Source organism: Sinocyclocheilus grahami, unplaced genomic scaffold (assembly GCF_001515645.1).
Source record: "Sinocyclocheilus grahami isolate Dianchi unplaced genomic scaffold, SAMN03320097.WGS_v1.1 scaffold268.1, whole genome shotgun sequence".
In the NCBI taxonomy this organism is placed as follows: Eukaryota; Metazoa; Chordata; class Actinopteri; order Cypriniformes; family Cyprinidae; genus Sinocyclocheilus; species Sinocyclocheilus grahami.
Window position 1 is genome coordinate 896,601 of NW_015505447.1, and position 18,396 is coordinate 914,996.

General features: G+C 36.1%; 1 protein-coding gene across 1 annotated transcript in view; it reads left to right on the plus strand.

Annotated features, from left to right (window-relative positions):
- LOC107599517 (histone-lysine N-methyltransferase 2B-like) overlaps positions 1-18,396 on the plus strand; it is a 52,889-nt gene that overhangs the window by 25,576 nt on the left and 8,917 nt on the right. The window contains exons 11-28 of the mRNA XM_016291135.1: positions 1,336-1,446; positions 4,145-4,258; positions 4,417-4,563; positions 4,725-4,817; positions 4,998-5,115; positions 5,366-5,479; positions 5,565-5,752; positions 5,864-5,962; positions 7,377-7,487; positions 7,631-7,707; positions 7,975-8,067; positions 9,867-9,951; positions 10,034-10,168; positions 10,461-10,619; positions 10,717-10,834; positions 10,921-10,999; positions 15,942-16,102; positions 16,272-16,430. Of these exons, the coding sequence (XP_016146621.1) occupies positions 1,336-1,446; positions 4,145-4,258; positions 4,417-4,563; positions 4,725-4,817; positions 4,998-5,115; positions 5,366-5,479; positions 5,565-5,752; positions 5,864-5,962; positions 7,377-7,487; positions 7,631-7,707; positions 7,975-8,067; positions 9,867-9,951; positions 10,034-10,168; positions 10,461-10,619; positions 10,717-10,834; positions 10,921-10,999; positions 15,942-16,102; positions 16,272-16,430 (2,161 nt within the window). The remainder of the gene's footprint in view (positions 1-1,335; positions 1,447-4,144; positions 4,259-4,416; positions 4,564-4,724; positions 4,818-4,997; positions 5,116-5,365; positions 5,480-5,564; positions 5,753-5,863; positions 5,963-7,376; positions 7,488-7,630; positions 7,708-7,974; positions 8,068-9,866; positions 9,952-10,033; positions 10,169-10,460; positions 10,620-10,716; positions 10,835-10,920; positions 11,000-15,941; positions 16,103-16,271; positions 16,431-18,396) is intronic.

The following is an 18,396-nucleotide window of genomic DNA, read 5'->3' on the forward strand; positions in this document are numbered from 1 at the left end:
TTTTGCTGCAATCCTTTAAATACAAAACCAAGATAAAACATCCTCCAAATGGAGGCCTGTACAAACAATTGGAATTTGCATTAAGCCAGGTCCCAGACCTGGGTGGTCTACACCTCAATGGGAACAAAAGGTAATTTGCATGGAATTGTTCTCTACGGTAATCAAAGTTTCTCTTAACTCTTAGGATCTGTATTATCTTTTAGTAAGATTAAGACCATTGTACCACTTGCCCTGAAACTATTCAAATGAAACCAAACATGACTGTAAATCTTATTTGCATTCATTTAGAACATTATATTCTTGATCATTTTGAGTGAATCCAGTGGAGGGAGGAGATTAAAGGCACTGATGCATATGTGAGAGAGGTGTTTCCTGCACCACCCCTCTGTGGGGTGTCTTGAAGATGCCAGTGTATTGTTTGTTTCTCAGGAGATCAAAGTATTTTAGTTTCTTTTATCCTTACACCCTGTTCCTAGATGTGGTTCTTCCTGTCTTTCCACAGCTACAGTATAACAGCATGTCCTAATCAGGTTATCAGTTACATAAAGTTTCTGGCATCAAGTCATTTTTCTTTCTTTAACCTTAGCGAGATTAATTAAAACTTAAATTAGCACATAATGGGCCTCATTTATCAATCTAACGTAGAAACGAGCGCAGATCTGTGCGCACAAATCAACTTACGCCGATCTCATCGTACGAATGATCGTATGTTGATAAATGTGGCGGCAGAAAACAATCGTATTTGAATATCACGCCCCGTTGCCAGTGGTTTGGACAAAATTTCAGACATCAAAGAACTATAATTGCTTATCATGTTCTGCCTGGTTAGGACATTGTTGGACTAGTATTAATCTTACCTTTGTTGTTCTGAACATCTACAGTTCTGATGGTGATGGAAGTGCTTCCCGCTGCTGTCTGCCTTCTCATTTCTTCTCATGCTCTGTTTGGTGACGGTCCTCCTCTTGCCCACTTTTTATCCATTCTTTTTCCTGCTTGTTTTGTGGTCCCACTATAGTGCTGGTCCCCTCCATATTTCCCCAATTCTCTTGGTGTTTTCTGACATTTACACAGGAGCCACTTGAGCCATCATCATCATCGGACACTTCAGCACCACCCCACCATCCCTTCACCCCCACAGGAAGTCCCTTCCTCAAACCTGGGTGCCGGCTGCAGTTGCAGCTGGAGAGGCTTCCAGCCAGTGTTGTGCAAGTGGCCATTTTGGGTTTAGCAGCCCCGCTTACTGAATGCGACACCACAAACTCACAAAAAGTGATGTGCAAAGTGGTGGAAGAGGAGCAAGCGTTTACTCATTGCTCCTCTCTTACTTATTCTCAGAGTTCGGGGGAGCACATGCCGTCCAGTGTCCTGACTCAACTGATTAATGGCTGCACCCAGAGAGGCAAGCTGTCACAGGGGATGATGAACAAGATTCGTGTGGACTTCAAGGTCAGAGCTGAGATTTCAATGAGTTTTCTATAAAACCAGAAGCTCAGTTTTTGTTGAATATAGATTGCGAATATAGGTTATTCATCCAAGACATAGAAAATAAAAATAGAATTAGTATATACATTAGATTTATTTTAATAATTTTAATTTAATAATTTTTAGTGTTTTTGAAAGAAGTCTCTTATGTTCACCAAGGCTGAATTTATTTGATCAAAAATTGAGTAAAAACAGTAATATTGTGTAATAATATTACAATTTAAAATAACTGTTAAAAAATGCAGGATAAGTGTTTAAGTGTGAGCATACGAGACTTCTTTCACCAACATTAAATCTCAAGGGGAAGAAAAATATATTATTATTATTCAGTTCTATGCAACAGAATGAGATATAACAAATAGATAGAGATATATTAATTATATATATATATTTTTTTTGTTGCTAATTATCCAAATAATTTATGGTCCTTCAAAGCTATTATTATCAGAGCATGTGAGCAGAGCATAGCGTCACGAGAGGGAAGCGTCATTTTACCAGCATTGCCCAGTACAGCTGTACTACACCATGTTACAGCACAGTAGCGCTATTGCAAACAGGAACACGTACACTACATAGAAATGTCCTGTCAGTGCTTTATTTGAGTGGACTTTGCTTTTCCAGTGAACATGAGTGTTCACATGGGCAGTGAGCAACTCAACGGAACGCACATTCATAGAATAGAATATTGAGCGGAGCATCATCACACTGCGCCTTGACGATGGCTATGGGAAACCTGAGCGCTGAACACTGCTGGCCAGTACGGCATATATTTTTTGGCTCATATTTTCGGCCGTTTTTATCTTTCAGCCAAAAAACTGAAAATGCCATTTTGGCCGATAAATTCGGCATCCCTAGTGTGTATATATATTGCGGTGATAAAATTCAGTGACAATTTCGTGACGACCCTTTTTTTCAGTTCATTAATTTTTAGGGATTGAAAATCAATATAAATATGTGACGATTCAAATCTGTTGAGATGTTAAATGAATCGCGATACATTTGGGGATTGGAGTTTATATGAATGTATCTCTGAGGGGAACTGACTGTCTTTAGAAAGTTTAGATGATATTTTCTTTTCATCTCTGTATAATTCATAGTGAAACAGCGTTCATAAGAGCGGTGCTGCTTTATTTACAGTGGTAGCCAAGGAAACGCTGTATCGCTGCTGTTCTATAAGCGCCACCTGCTGTCAGAGAGTGAAGCTGCATCTCATTCAGAGCTTCTGCTCTTTGTTTCGTGCAGATGTTTTATGTAGTATAGTTTCACATAGGGCTGGACAATAATTCAATATCAATATGTATCGCGATATAATTTTTTTCAATAACGGTGATATGATTTTTAAACACATTTCCGATATTTCGATATACATTACCAGTGTTTCCCATAACGTACATTGATTTATTTGTGGCGTTTGACTTCGTTGAATAAACATGAGCACTGCACGTTTCAAAATCAAAACGCGTCGCGGGTGTTTTATATGAATGTATCTCTGAAGGGAACCGACTGTCTTCAGAATAGTTTAGATGGCATTTTTATCTGATAAAGTAGCGTTCATGAGCGGAGCTGCTTTGTTTACAGCCATTACTGGAGAAACCACTAGTTCCACCGCTCTCACAGCGCCTCCTGCTGGCAGACAAGCAGTTTGCATTTTCAATAATAAACCCATTTCCAGCAACATGCTTTTGTTGTTGCTCTATTTTGAATTCTTTAAAAAACATTAAAAATCTTACTGTTCAAAAACCTTTGACTGGTATGTTGGCCAATAGTTTGAAGTAAAAAATATTAATATTAATATTAATAATGAGAGTCTGAGATTTATTTGACAGTGATTTCACATTTCTTGTTTGTATGAAGGCTAAATACCAATAAAAGGTGAACATTTATTTATTTGCGCCATTTTTTTCCTAAAATATTATATAGTTTTATAGGAGTAGGTTTCATAGAGTTGACAAATTAATTTTTCATAAGTTTGTAGGTACAGACATCTGTTGTGGCCGTTTTTATGAGGCTTTTTTAATAGTGTTCATATCGATATCGGAATTATATCGTATCGACCGAAATTAAGAAATATATCGTGATATAAATTTTGGCCATATCGTCCAGCCCTAGTTTCACAAAACTAAAGTCAGAGCATTCTGTTTTTGTTTTAAAATGTCAAATTATGCAATCTAATTTAGATTTTAAAAACTGCGCATGCTGCATGTATTCAGTATCTTTGTTTGGATTGAGATTCAAATGCAGTGGTTGCCACTAATTTTGAATGGAAAGTGCACAGGTAGCCTTTGTTTATATGAAGAGTTTTTTTGTCTTATTTATTTGATTAGATTTATGGTTTGTTTTAAAATTTCAGTTTAGTTTTGTTATTTGACATATTTCTGTTTCACAAAGAAATGTGCAGCATTTCGTCCAAGCAATAATAAAAGGACACCTTTTCATTTATAATTTCTTAAATCTAATTTTGTTTAGAAAAAAACATGAGAAAATCGAAACGTGAAATCCGTATCGTGAATTGAATCGAATCGTGAGTTGAATTAATCGTTACATCCCTATGAATTTTAGATTTTCTGAAGAAAACAATTAGATGTCAATCTATTCATAACTCAAACTTTCTTTATTCTCTTTAATTTGTTATTTTGACAACATTTTTTGTTACTTTATGCAGGAAGACTGTCACATCCAGAATGTGTGGTTGATGGGAGGATTGAGTATTCTCACTTCAGTTCCCATCATGCCCCAGTTTGTGTGTCTGCTCTGCGCCAGCAAAGGCCAGCATGATGTAAGATCCAGCTCTCATTACATCACTCAATACCATTGAATCATTACCCATACTACTTATGTCAAAACACAGTACTACAGCATGTCAGTGGTCACACCAATTTTCATTATTTGCTGGAGAATAGAAGTTGATCCGTATTTAATTGTTCTCTTCCCCAGATGATCTACTGTCAGATGTGCTGTGAGCCTTTTCACCTTTTCTGCCTGCCACCGGACGACCGTCCAAAGAAGGAGAACAAGGGGAACTGGTGCTGCAGACGCTGCAAGTTCTGCCATGTTTGTGGCCGCAAGAGCAAGCAAGCAAAGGTGCTTTACACTTTTGAATTTAGTACTAATATAGAATAGTTATGGAAGCAGACCTACAGTTTTTACTTTGCAGAAGATAAATATATTTTAAATATACATTGAAAGAGCCATGCCAGTATATATATTTGACAGCAGGGATGTTCTGTTCTTTCCTCATTTAGCCAGTTTTGCAGTGCAAGAGATGCATGTACTGCTACCATCCATCCTGTTTAGGACCTAAATATCCCAAACCTGTCAAAATGAACACTTCATGGGTGAGTTACCTCCCTGCCGCAGGATGTCCTAAAATCATAATTCTAATTTTCACATAGTTTGTCACACAATTCCATTTGAATTATTTGTACAGTGAGTTTAGTGAGTATAATGTTTTTGTATTTTTTTTTTTTAGTATGTTATTGGCCCATAAATAAAGTTTGCTTTGTTTTTTTTTGTAGATTTGTATGCTGTGTATTAGGTGTAAGAGCTGTGGTGTGACTCCGGGGAATTCCTCAGACACGTCCTGGAACCATGAGCTGGACCTCTGTCCTGACTGTTGCAAACTCCATAGCAAAGGTTTGACAATGCAAACATCTTGTCAGATTGTTTTTAAATTATATTAATTAAATAATTAATTACATGTATATATTGGAATTTTCATGTATATATGAAAAAAAAGTTTAATGAAGTGAGACCAGATTTAGTTTTGGATTTTTTTTTAATCAATTAAAAAAAAACTTGTAATTTTGTTGTTGTTGTTTTATATAGTTTAGTTATTTATCTACTTTTGTAATACATTGTTGTAATTTGTTGTGTGTTTTCTCAGGGAATTTCTGCACTGTGTGTCTGAAGTGCTACGAAGAACATGAGTTTGACAGCAGCATGATGCAGTGTGCCCGATGTGCCCACTGGGTCCATCCCAAATGTGAGGGGCTCACAGGTAGGATGTGTCCATTTTCAGTGCCTCACTGATCCCTCACTTAGTACTTTGTCTTGTATTTCCTTCCTACCTTTTACTTTTTCAGATGATTTGTATGAGATCCTGTGTCGTCTGCGGGGGAAAAGTCTGGTGTTCTCCTGTGCTCCCTGCAGTAAGAGATTCCGCAGCGGTTGGCAGGACGTTGTTCAGGAAGTTTTGAGGAACGGTCTGGAGAAAATCATGAATGGATTGAAGAGCTCTCCGACCATCTTTCACCTCTTCATGTGTGCACAGGTGAAGTTTTCAGCAGTCTATTTACTGAAAATTTAGTTTAAACAATTTGTCTGTTCACACTCCTGTAGCAATTTGGTGAATCAAATGTGCTTTATATGTGTGCCTCGACAGTGTGAGGTTTGTCCAGATTTTGAGGTTGTAAAGGAATGGTCAAGCTGTTGTCTACATCCTGTAGAGAAGAAGCTGGAAAATGGCCTGTACACTTCACTGGTGAGATCTCTTATAAATGTGAAGCTAGTTATGTCTTGATTTAATTAAGTTATGTTTAGAATACAGAAGATTCTATGGAAACTAACATTACCATATCCTTAATACTCCAATACTCTATAGTTTATATTCAATCCAAATCTTACCTATACATTTGCAGGAGAACTATTTAATTTTTCAGTCTATCAATATTAGGGATGCATCAATCCGGCTCCGATACTGGCATTTTCTGCCGGATCGGGTATCGGTCAGACGAACCGATCCAAATCCGATATTGTGCTTATACTATTGTGTTATTGTTAAGCCCCACGAAAGCACAAACACATTATAAAGCACCATACAGTCAAAGTCCAAGTGTGAGGTACAGATTAATATTTAAGTAATTAAATTCAAGTTCACGTAAACTCTTCTCTCCGCTGCGGCTGTCATCCTCTATTCAGCATTCAAACTGCATGTTGCGTGTGGTTACGACAGTCAAGACGATGAAACTCTCCAAGAGCGCACAATAACTGAGATTTAAAACTGTTAAAAGAAAAGGCTCAATATACTATCGCACAGATTTAATAAACTACGCGTCAATATCTCTTTCCTCTGTGCTTTGAACTTCTCTATGCGGAGCTGCGCGCTGTGACTGTGTTGCTTCAAGCGCATCATTCTGCGCACGGGATGCGCATAAGCGCTTTGTGCTGCTCTGTATTGGAGCTTTTCGTATTATATAATACTTTTGCACAATGAAAGATTATTTCTAGCGTTTCTTGTTCTGTCCTATAAGGCTATTAATAATCTAATGTATAGCACAGTAATGGAGGCAGCAACATATGATAGATAGGGCTCCTCTCTACATTTAAAAGAAATGTCTTTTAATTTTATAGTTTATCTTTATATATAAATACATTTAGTTTTCATTAATGTATTTTACAACAATACAGAGAGCAATGTGTAACATTTTATCAGATTTAGTCCTACATTAAATAATGTTATTTCACTAAATGTTTCGATTTTATAAAATTGAGCACTCATGATTTTTCTAGAATAAATTTGCTGCTAAATTATCCACTAACCTAGTTTATAATAGTATTTTTGTCATAGATTATTATATATTTTTTTCATTTGTTATTTTTGGTTGAAATGAAGTTGTCTATATTTAGTAGATTGTGTTTAACACACAAAAGAGTGACGATCAGGTCAACACACAGAAGTATAGAAATTCTACACTGATTTTTTTTTTTTTAAACTGCGCTGTATCGGATCGGAATTGGCCGATACTCAGAATTTTCTGGATCGGATCGGATCTGAAAAAATGGTATCATTGCATCTCTAATCAATATGTTTAAGTCTGAAATCACAGTTAAGAGATTTGACATCAATAAAATGTGTATAATACAGTAAATAAATGCAGTTTACTCTGTTCTTTCAGAAAGCATTTCATGAGGATGTGGTGGCAGTGATGGTGGAAAGACTGAGAAAAGAAGAATATCTTCTAGAGGAGCAAAGGCCCACCAGCCAAGCCAAGTTGTATTATATAAAGGTAATGTGTTTCTCCTGTAGGCCTAGTTCAGCTGTTATTGAGCATTTTAATGCAATGCATATTGTATGAGTGATGTTTACAGGCTGTAGTTCATCTTGGTGCATAGTTTGCTTCTTTTAAATGTCTTTGCGTTGTCTTTGCAGCTAATAGAGCAAGTATTTTGCTGGTTCAACAGTCAGGACCCCAAAATTTGGAACTCTCATATGCAAGAATTTCCAAGGTATGAACCTAATGTTTCTTATTTTTAAAGCAATAAAGTTTTCTGTGATTAAACACAACTTAAACTTTGACTTTGAAGACTGTCAGTTACCATAGAAAATAACATTAAGTCATCCTTCAGATTGTTAAAATCAACAAAAATGATTTTACAGCAATCAGAGTTTAAGGCAGTTGAGCAAATTTACTTGGTGATTTACTACATGCCTTCAGGCGTTTGTGTTTATTATGTATTTAAGTTAAGGTCCATCTTGCCTCTTTCGTTTCATAGCGGTATGCTCCCCGAGGCCATAATTCCCCCCAGCGATGAACACAGTTATGCACAGTGGCTCAAAGAGCAGGATCCAGAAAACCCTCAATCGAAATCTCAAGGTAAACAAATTGTTTTTATCTTTATGGCTCATGCTCTCCTCTTTTTTTTGTCTTTTGTTAATTTATTTTTTATTTTTTCACGAATTACAGATATAACTGAGATTTAAAACTGTTAAAAGAAAAGGCTCAATATACTATCGCACAGATTTAATAAACTACGCGTCAATATCTCTTTCCTCTGTGCTTTGAACTTCTCTATGCGGAGCTGCGCGCTGTGACTGTGTTGCTTCAAGCGCATCATTCTGCGCACGGGATGCGCATAAGCGCTTTGTGCTGCTCTGTATTGGAGCTTTTCGTATTATATAATACTTTTGCACAATGAAAGATTATTTCTAGCGTTTCTTGTTCTGTCCTATAAGGCTATTAATAATCTAATGTATAGCACAGTAATGGAGGCAGCAACATATGATAGATAGGGCTCCTCTCTACATTTAAAAGAAATGTCTTTTAATTTTATAGTTTATCTTTATATATAAATACATTTAGTTTTCATTAATGTATTTTACAACAATACAGAGAGCAATGTGTAACATTTTATCAGATTTAGTCCTACATTAAATAATGTTATTTCACTAAATGTTTCGATTTTATAAAATTGAGCACTCATGATTTTTCTAGAATAAATTTGCTGCTAAATTATCCACTAACCTAGTTTATAATAGTATTTTTGTCATAGATTATTATATATTTTTTTCATTTGTTATTTTTGGTTGAAATGAAGTTGTCTATATTTAGTAGATTGTGTTTAACACACAAAAGAGTGACGATCAGGTCAACACACAGAAGTATAGAAATTCTACACTGATTTTTTTTTTTTTAAACTGCGCTGTATCGGATCGGAATTGGCCGATACTCAGAATTTTCTGGATCGGATCGGATCTGAAAAAATGGTATCATTGCATCTCTAATCAATATGTTTAAGTCTGAAATCACAGTTAAGAGATTTGACATCAATAAAATGTGTATAATACAGTAAATAAATGCAGTTTACTCTGTTCTTTCAGAAAGCATTTCATGAGGATGTGGTGGCAGTGATGGTGGAAAGACTGAGAAAAGAAGAATATCTTCTAGAGGAGCAAAGGCCCACCAGCCAAGCCAAGTTGTATTATATAAAGGTAATGTGTTTCTCCTGTAGGCCTAGTTCAGCTGTTATTGAGCATTTTAATGCAATGCATATTGTATGAGTGATGTTTACAGGCTGTAGTTCATCTTGGTGCATAGTTTGCTTCTTTTAAATGTCTTTGCGTTGTCTTTGCAGCTAATAGAGCAAGTATTTTGCTGGTTCAACAGTCAGGACCCCAAAATTTGGAACTCTCATATGCAAGAATTTCCAAGGTATGAACCTAATGTTTCTTATTTTTAAAGCAATAAAGTTTTCTGTGATTAAACACAACTTAAACTTTGACTTTGAAGACTGTCAGTTACCATAGAAAATAACATTAAGTCATCCTTCAGATTGTTAAAATCAACAAAAATGATTTTACAGCAATCAGAGTTTAAGGCAGTTGAGCAAATTTACTTGGTGATTTACTACATGCCTTCAGGCGTTTGTGTTTATTATGTATTTAAGTTAAGGTCCATCTTGCCTCTTTCGTTTCATAGCGGTATGCTCCCCGAGGCCATAATTCCCCCCAGCGATGAACACAGTTATGCACAGTGGCTCAAAGAGCAGGATCCAGAAAACCCTCAATCGAAATCTCAAGGTAAACAAATTGTTTTTATCTTTATGGCTCATGCTCTCCTCTTTTTTTTGTCTTTTGTTAATTTATTTTTTATTTTTTCACGAATTACAGATCTGCAGAATGTGAACTCTCAGTCTTTCTCGGATGAAAGACAGTGCTCCCTCTGCCAGCAACATGGAGACGCCAAACCGAATGTAGGTGAAGCCTTGACCAGTTCTAAGTTCAGAGATGAGTCTCATGTTTGGCTCAGCTGAGTTGTGTTGTCTTTTTGTGTAGGATGCTGGTAGGCTGCTGTATATTGGACAGAACGAATGGGCTCATGTGAACTGCTGCATGTGGTCTGCGGAGGTGCAGGATGTCAAAGGAGCTTTGCTGCATGTCCACAGTGCCGTCGCCAGGGGCCGATTCATGGTAAGTTTGAACTGATATAGAATTGTGTAATTTAGATAGAAACTGAACAAAAGTGTAAAAAGAAATAAATTGAAAGATTTTAAGCCCAGTTTAGGGTTTTCATAGTCATAATAACCTGGAAAAACAAGAGGATTTTGTAGTTGATATTCTCAGTTGTATATTATATTACATTATATATACAGCTTCATATTGTTCTTTTTAAGTGAAGTCTTTATACAATTTTTTATATTAATAAATAGAATATTATTTGTTTTGGTGAACTAAACTTATTAACATTACCTTTTTTTGTCAGCGCTGTGAGCGTTGTGGCCAGACAGGGGCAACTGTGGGCTGCTGCCTTACCTCATGTCAGAGTAACTACCACTTCATGTGTGCTCGTGCCAGCAACTGTGTCTTCCAGTGTGATAAGAAAGTCTACTGTTACAAACACCGTGACCTCATAAACAACAAGGTATGCATGCAGGCTCAGAGGAAAACTAATATTTAATGTTTTAAAGTTACTGTAAAATCGAAGTGTGAAGAATATATCCAAACTTTTATTTTTGTAGACTGAACAAAGGAATGGGTTTGAAGTTCTTCGAAGGGTCTACGTAGATTTTGATGGAATCAGTCTGCGTAGGAAGTTTCTAACAGGCTTGGAGCCAGAGTCTGTAAATGTGATGATTGGTGAGTGTTTACTTTTGATTTTTTTTCTATGTTGGTGTATTAAAAATAAGAGAGAGTTTAACATGTTTTATTATGTATCTATGCAGGGTCTCTACATGTACAAAAACTTGGTGTTCTGACGGAGCTGTCTGCAAATTCTGGAAAGTTGTATCCAGTTGGTTACCAGTGAGTAATATGAAGTTTAAAAGTCACTCAGCTTATTAAAAGCTTATTAATCAAATAATTTGATATTGTCCTTGATCAGTTATCAATAGGGCTGGGTATCGTTCCAAAAATTTTTATAAAATTGAGCACTCATGATTTTTCTAGAATAAATTTGCTGCTAAATTATCCACTAACCTAGTTTATAATAGTATTTTTGTCATAGATTATTATATATTTTTTTCATTTGTTATTTTTGGTTGAAATGAAGTTGTCTATATTTAGTAGATTGTGTTTAACACACAAAAGAGTGACGATCAGGTCAACACACAGAAGTATAGAAATTCTACACTGATTTTTTTTTTTTTAAACTGCGCTGTATCGGATCGGAATTGGCCGATACTCAGAATTTTCTGGATCGGATCGGATCTGAAAAAATGGTATCATTGCATCTCTAATCAATATGTTTAAGTCTGAAATCACAGTTAAGAGATTTGACATCAATAAAATGTGTATAATACAGTAAATAAATGCAGTTTACTCTGTTCTTTCAGAAAGCATTTCATGAGGATGTGGTGGCAGTGATGGTGGAAAGACTGAGAAAAGAAGAATATCTTCTAGAGGAGCAAAGGCCCACCAGCCAAGCCAAGTTGTATTATATAAAGGTAATGTGTTTCTCCTGTAGGCCTAGTTCAGCTGTTATTGAGCATTTTAATGCAATGCATATTGTATGAGTGATGTTTACAGGCTGTAGTTCATCTTGGTGCATAGTTTGCTTCTTTTAAATGTCTTTGCGTTGTCTTTGCAGCTAATAGAGCAAGTATTTTGCTGGTTCAACAGTCAGGACCCCAAAATTTGGAACTCTCATATGCAAGAATTTCCAAGGTATGAACCTAATGTTTCTTATTTTTAAAGCAATAAAGTTTTCTGTGATTAAACACAACTTAAACTTTGACTTTGAAGACTGTCAGTTACCATAGAAAATAACATTAAGTCATCCTTCAGATTGTTAAAATCAACAAAAATGATTTTACAGCAATCAGAGTTTAAGGCAGTTGAGCAAATTTACTTGGTGATTTACTACATGCCTTCAGGCGTTTGTGTTTATTATGTATTTAAGTTAAGGTCCATCTTGCCTCTTTCGTTTCATAGCGGTATGCTCCCCGAGGCCATAATTCCCCCCAGCGATGAACACAGTTATGCACAGTGGCTCAAAGAGCAGGATCCAGAAAACCCTCAATCGAAATCTCAAGGTAAACAAATTGTTTTTATCTTTATGGCTCATGCTCTCCTCTTTTTTTTGTCTTTTGTTAATTTATTTTTTATTTTTTCACGAATTACAGATCTGCAGAATGTGAACTCTCAGTCTTTCTCGGATGAAAGACAGTGCTCCCTCTGCCAGCAACATGGAGACGCCAAACCGAATGTAGGTGAAGCCTTGACCAGTTCTAAGTTCAGAGATGAGTCTCATGTTTGGCTCAGCTGAGTTGTGTTGTCTTTTTGTGTAGGATGCTGGTAGGCTGCTGTATATTGGACAGAACGAATGGGCTCATGTGAACTGCTGCATGTGGTCTGCGGAGGTGCAGGATGTCAAAGGAGCTTTGCTGCATGTCCACAGTGCCGTCGCCAGGGGCCGATTCATGGTAAGTTTGAACTGATATAGAATTGTGTAATTTAGATAGAAACTGAACAAAAGTGTAAAAAGAAATAAATTGAAAGATTTTAAGCCCAGTTTAGGGTTTTCATAGTCATAATAACCTGGAAAAACAAGAGGATTTTGTAGTTGATATTCTCAGTTGTATATTATATTACATTATATATACAGCTTCATATTGTTCTTTTTAAGTGAAGTCTTTATACAATTTTTTATATTAATAAATAGAATATTATTTGTTTTGGTGAACTAAACTTATTAACATTACCTTTTTTTGTCAGCGCTGTGAGCGTTGTGGCCAGACAGGGGCAACTGTGGGCTGCTGCCTTACCTCATGTCAGAGTAACTACCACTTCATGTGTGCTCGTGCCAGCAACTGTGTCTTCCAGTGTGATAAGAAAGTCTACTGTTACAAACACCGTGACCTCATAAACAACAAGGTATGCATGCAGGCTCAGAGGAAAACTAATATTTAATGTTTTAAAGTTACTGTAAAATCGAAGTGTGAAGAATATATCCAAACTTTTATTTTTGTAGACTGAACAAAGGAATGGGTTTGAAGTTCTTCGAAGGGTCTACGTAGATTTTGATGGAATCAGTCTGCGTAGGAAGTTTCTAACAGGCTTGGAGCCAGAGTCTGTAAATGTGATGATTGGTGAGTGTTTACTTTTGATTTTTTTTCTATGTTGGTGTATTAAAAATAAGAGAGAGTTTAACATGTTTTATTATGTATCTATGCAGGGTCTCTACATGTACAAAAACTTGGTGTTCTGACGGAGCTGTCTGCAAATTCTGGAAAGTTGTATCCAGTTGGTTACCAGTGAGTAATATGAAGTTTAAAAGTCACTCAGCTTATTAAAAGCTTATTAATCAAATAATTTGATATTGTCCTTGATCAGTTATCAATAGGGCTGGGTATCGTTCCAAAAATTTTAATGTCGATACCGATACCTTGAATTCGATACCGATTCCGGAATGATTTTCTGATACCAATTTTATGAAATCTGTTGTAACAAGATTACATTACACATTATCTCAAGAAAAAGGAAAAAAACTTATTTTTTGTGCTTGTTGACGTTTTTATATACTCAAACACTCATCTCCTGAGCCACTGCACAAAAGAACAAAATGTAACCAACACAATAAATCAGTGCAAATAATTTTAACAAAGTTTCCATATCTTTTAGGCTACGTTTACACTAGTGCATTTTCGTTTTAAAGGGGTCATATGATGTTGCTAAAAAGAACATTATTTTGTGTATTTGGTGTAATGAAATGTGTTTATGCATTTTAAGGTTCAAAAAGCACATTATTTTTCGACATACTGTACATTATTGTTTCTCCTCTATGCCCCGCCTTTCTGAAACGCGTCGATTTTTACAAAGCTCATCGGTCTGAAAAGCGAGGTGTGCTCTGATTGGCCAGCTATCCAGTGCATTGTGATTGACCGAATACCTCAAGCGTGTGACGGAAATTTTACACTCCTTACCATACTGTGATGCCGTGTCCCGGAACGGCAAGACAAAAACATTAAAACTAGGGATGTAACGATTAACCGCGAACCGGTTGAAAATCGATTCTAATATGAGACGATTCAAATCGGTTGAGATGCTAAACAAATCGCGATTCAGTTAGATGTAGGAGTTTATATGAATGCATGTCTGAGGGGAACTTACTGTCTATAGAAAAGTTTAGATGGTATTTTTTCTTTTCATCTTGCCTCTGTATAATGCATATTAAAGTTCATAAGTTCAGCGCTGCTTTGTTTACAACGGAAACCAAGGAAATGCTTTAAGCGCCACCTGCTGGCAGAGAGTGAATCTGCGTCTCATTCAGCTCATCTGCTGTTTCATGCAGATATTTTTATGTATAGTTTCACAAAACTTAAGTCAAACCATTCTGTTTTTGCTTCAAATTTCGAAATTATACAATCTAATTTAGATTCAAAACTGCTCGTGTTGCATGTATGCAGCATCTTTGTTTGGATCATGATTCAAATGCGGTGGTTGCCTCTGATTTGAAATGGAAAGAGCACAGACAAAGCCTTATTTTGTTTATATGAAGAGATTTATTTTATTTGTGTTACTTATTTATTTGATTTGGGGCTTGTTTTAAAATGCCAATGTAGTTTTGTTATTTACATTTACATTATATTTAAATTGTCATTTAGCAGACACTTTTATCCAAAGCGACTTACAAATGAGGACAATAGAAGCAATCAAAACCAACAAAAGCGCAATAATATGTAAGTGCTAAATTAGTATATTATTATAGTGTTATATTTCACAAAGAAATGTGCAGCATTTTGTCCAAGCAATAATAAAAGGACATTTCATTTATAATTTGTCTTAAATCTCATTTTTTGATGATTCTTAAATCATCTTGAATCGTGAAATCAAAATCGTGAATCGAATCGTGAGTTGAGTGAATCGTTACATCCCTAATTAAAACCCATTATAAAGGAGGCATTTGTTGCATCCAGTGGGGACATAATTACTGATTATAATAACTTATACTGTCTTTTTACGCGTTGCGTTGCATCGCGCCGTGTAAATATAAAACCATGTCTGCATTTGTGATCGGAGAAATGACGATCAACAAGCGCTACTCTACACTGCTCAAAACTCGTGTTTGAATCGTCAGTGGCAAATTCTTTAAATATGAAAACGTACTTAGTCTGTGAGTCTACTCTACCAGGATCAGGAAACAGTCTGGAAACAGTCATAAAATGCGTAGCGATGGTGTAGCGATTAACTTTATATAAAAGACTACAAATAACATTTCAGCAACATTATATGGCCAAAACACATTAGATTGCATTAGACACTGCGCTGCGCAGACCGATCAGTGTATGACATCAAAGTACCATGAGAGCTATAGAGACCAGACTGCTCTGTTAGCTTTCAAATCGCTATTGTGGTAGTTTGATATCAAACACCTATCGATCTGCGCAGTGCAATGTCAAGTCGAACACACTTAGCGTTTTTCCTTGATTAACCGCTTAGGTGTTGAAATATGGTGCTGAATGACAAGAGATTTTTCTATACTCGATGGTATCGAGGCAATTCGGTCGGTGCCTAAAAATATCAAACTCAATACCCAGCCCTAGTTATGTAAGCATCATCCACTTTTTTCTGTAATATAACTCTTGTCCAAGAAAATAATAAAAAAGGGCATCTTGTTCCTCTAAAAGCAAGGTCTAGCAAAACTGTTAACAATATACTAGTATCAGTTTCAGATGACACTTTAATTCCTATTTAATTATGAATCATGAGGAGCCATAGTTGTTCACATATTTTGATGTGGTTTCAGATGTTCTAGATGGTATTGGAGCACTGTTGACCCTCGCAGGCGATGCCGGTACACTTGTAAAGTGACAGAGGTGCAACCGTCAACACGGTGCAAAACTCCTAGCTCCATGGTGGATCAGGGAGAAAATCACACAATTGTACACAGTCCAAAAGCTCACAATGGTGTGTAAATGAATATATAATTGTCTATAATCATGAATTTGTAAAAATATTTAAGTTAGCGCTTATATAGTTTTGTGCCAGTGTGGTGTGGAATCTATGTAATTAGTGTTCATTTTTAAAAAGTTTTTTTTAATTTTTAATTCTGACTAATCATATTTCTGTCTTGTAGATGAGGATGGCACAGATAGCAGCGAGTCCTTTTCACCTGGGCTGCCCCCCAGCACCCCCCCCAAGACCAAACAGGACTCAGGGGCTGGAGGTAAGACTCCTGGCTATCCACACAGTAGGAGACCAGCAGGAGGAATGTCCAGACCGTTACCTTCCCCCGGTAAGATCTTTGCATCAGTTTGAAGTTCTGTTCACTTACCAAACAAGTAAAATCAAAGTATATCAAATGTGATTTGAGGGATCATTCAGCCAAAAATTTTAATTACTTCATTTACTCAACTTCATGCCATTCCAAACCCTTAAGACTTTGGTTAATCTTCAAAACACAAATTAGGATGTTCACAGTGAAACCTGAAAGGTTTCTGTCCCTAGCTTGTGAAGAGACATGATAGCTTTATATGATTAACAGATTTTGTATGATAATGTATATTTTTTCATACATTTTTTATACATATATTATGTATATATATATATATTATTCACACTCACACACGCGCACACATCACGTATGATAGAAGCTTGTGCATGTAACATGCTGAAACAAATCTCATTGGTTCTTGTGCATCACATACGCACGTTAGAGCTTCTGTGTTCACCAAATGTGATGTGTCCTATGCATGTGTCCATCATAGTTTAAATGTAATTAAAATATGTAAAAATGAGGGATTTCCCAATCAGGTTTTTTGTTCCCCTGATCCGATCCGAGTCATTTTGATATTGAGTATATGCTGATACCGAGTCCTGGTCCGATACTTGTATATTCCTATAGGAATGTATGTTTGGTGCACACTTCAAGTATAATAAAGTTATTAAAATCAATCCAATATAAAAATAGTTGTGCAGAGAGAAATAGAAACATATGTATGATGTATGTTTATGTATATTACAAGATACACTCTCTCTCTGTGTGTGTGTGTGTGTGTGTGTGTATATATATATATATATATATATATAGTATTGTTTTTTATATGAACAATAAGCAGAATAATTGCAACATAAAGTGGAGATAAGGTTAGAAAGAATTAAAGGGTTAGTTTACCCAAAAATGAAAAGTCATTAATTACCCTCATGTCGTTTCAAACCCGTAAGACCTTCATTCATCTTCGGAACACAAATTAAGATATTTTTGATGGAATCTGAGAGCTGTCTGACCCTGCATAGACAGCAACGCAACTGAAATGTTCCCAAGTCCAGAAATGTAGTAAGGAGATCGGTAAAATAATCCATGTGACATCAGTGGTTCATCCACAATTATACGAAGCTACGAGAATACTTTTCGTGCGCAAAAAAAAAAAAAAAAAACGACTTTATTCAACAATTCGTCTCCTCTGCATCACCCTGGTGCCATTTTGGAGAATATCTGCTGGATGTAAACAATGTGTGCTGTTCTGTGTCAGGTGCGTCACACGGATATGCTTTCTGTTCAGATCAAATCACAACAACGTAGGAAACAGATCCGGCGGGACAGCGTGCACGTCAAACACGCACTTTTCCTTTTATTGGTGGTTGACAAACCCATTTAAAGGCGCATACCATCTCCTACTGCACGACACTGGCATGACAGCTGATGTAAAATAAGGATCAGACTAAGGAGATCCGATACCGATCAGTTAAAAAAAATGCTTGATTGGCCCCAATCCTTGAAATTGACTCGGGACATCCCTAGTAAAAATTAAATCTGTTCATCATATAAAGCAATCATATCTCTTCACAAGATTTAACTGCTCGATTCCTGTGGATTTAATTTTATGATGTATTTATAACCTTTTTGGATTTAAGTTTTGATTACATGAAGTCTGTGAGGTTTTAGTAAAAAAAATTGGCTTTTGAAAGATTAACTAAAGTGTTATGGGTTTGGAATGACATGAGGTTGAGTATTAGTGTTGTCAAAAGTACTGTTGTTGGTACTGAAATTTAAAAAAATGTGACAATACCAGCATTTCCCGCTAGCATTTTGAGCGCTGATGTGTGGATTCTCAAACACCTCTGATTGGCCATTGTGTTCACACGCTCACAAAACAATCAGAGGTGTTTAAGAATCTGTTCCAACAGTGCTCAAAATGCTAGCAGGAAATGCTGGTATCGTCACATTTTTTAAATTTCAGTACTGACATCGGTACTTTTGA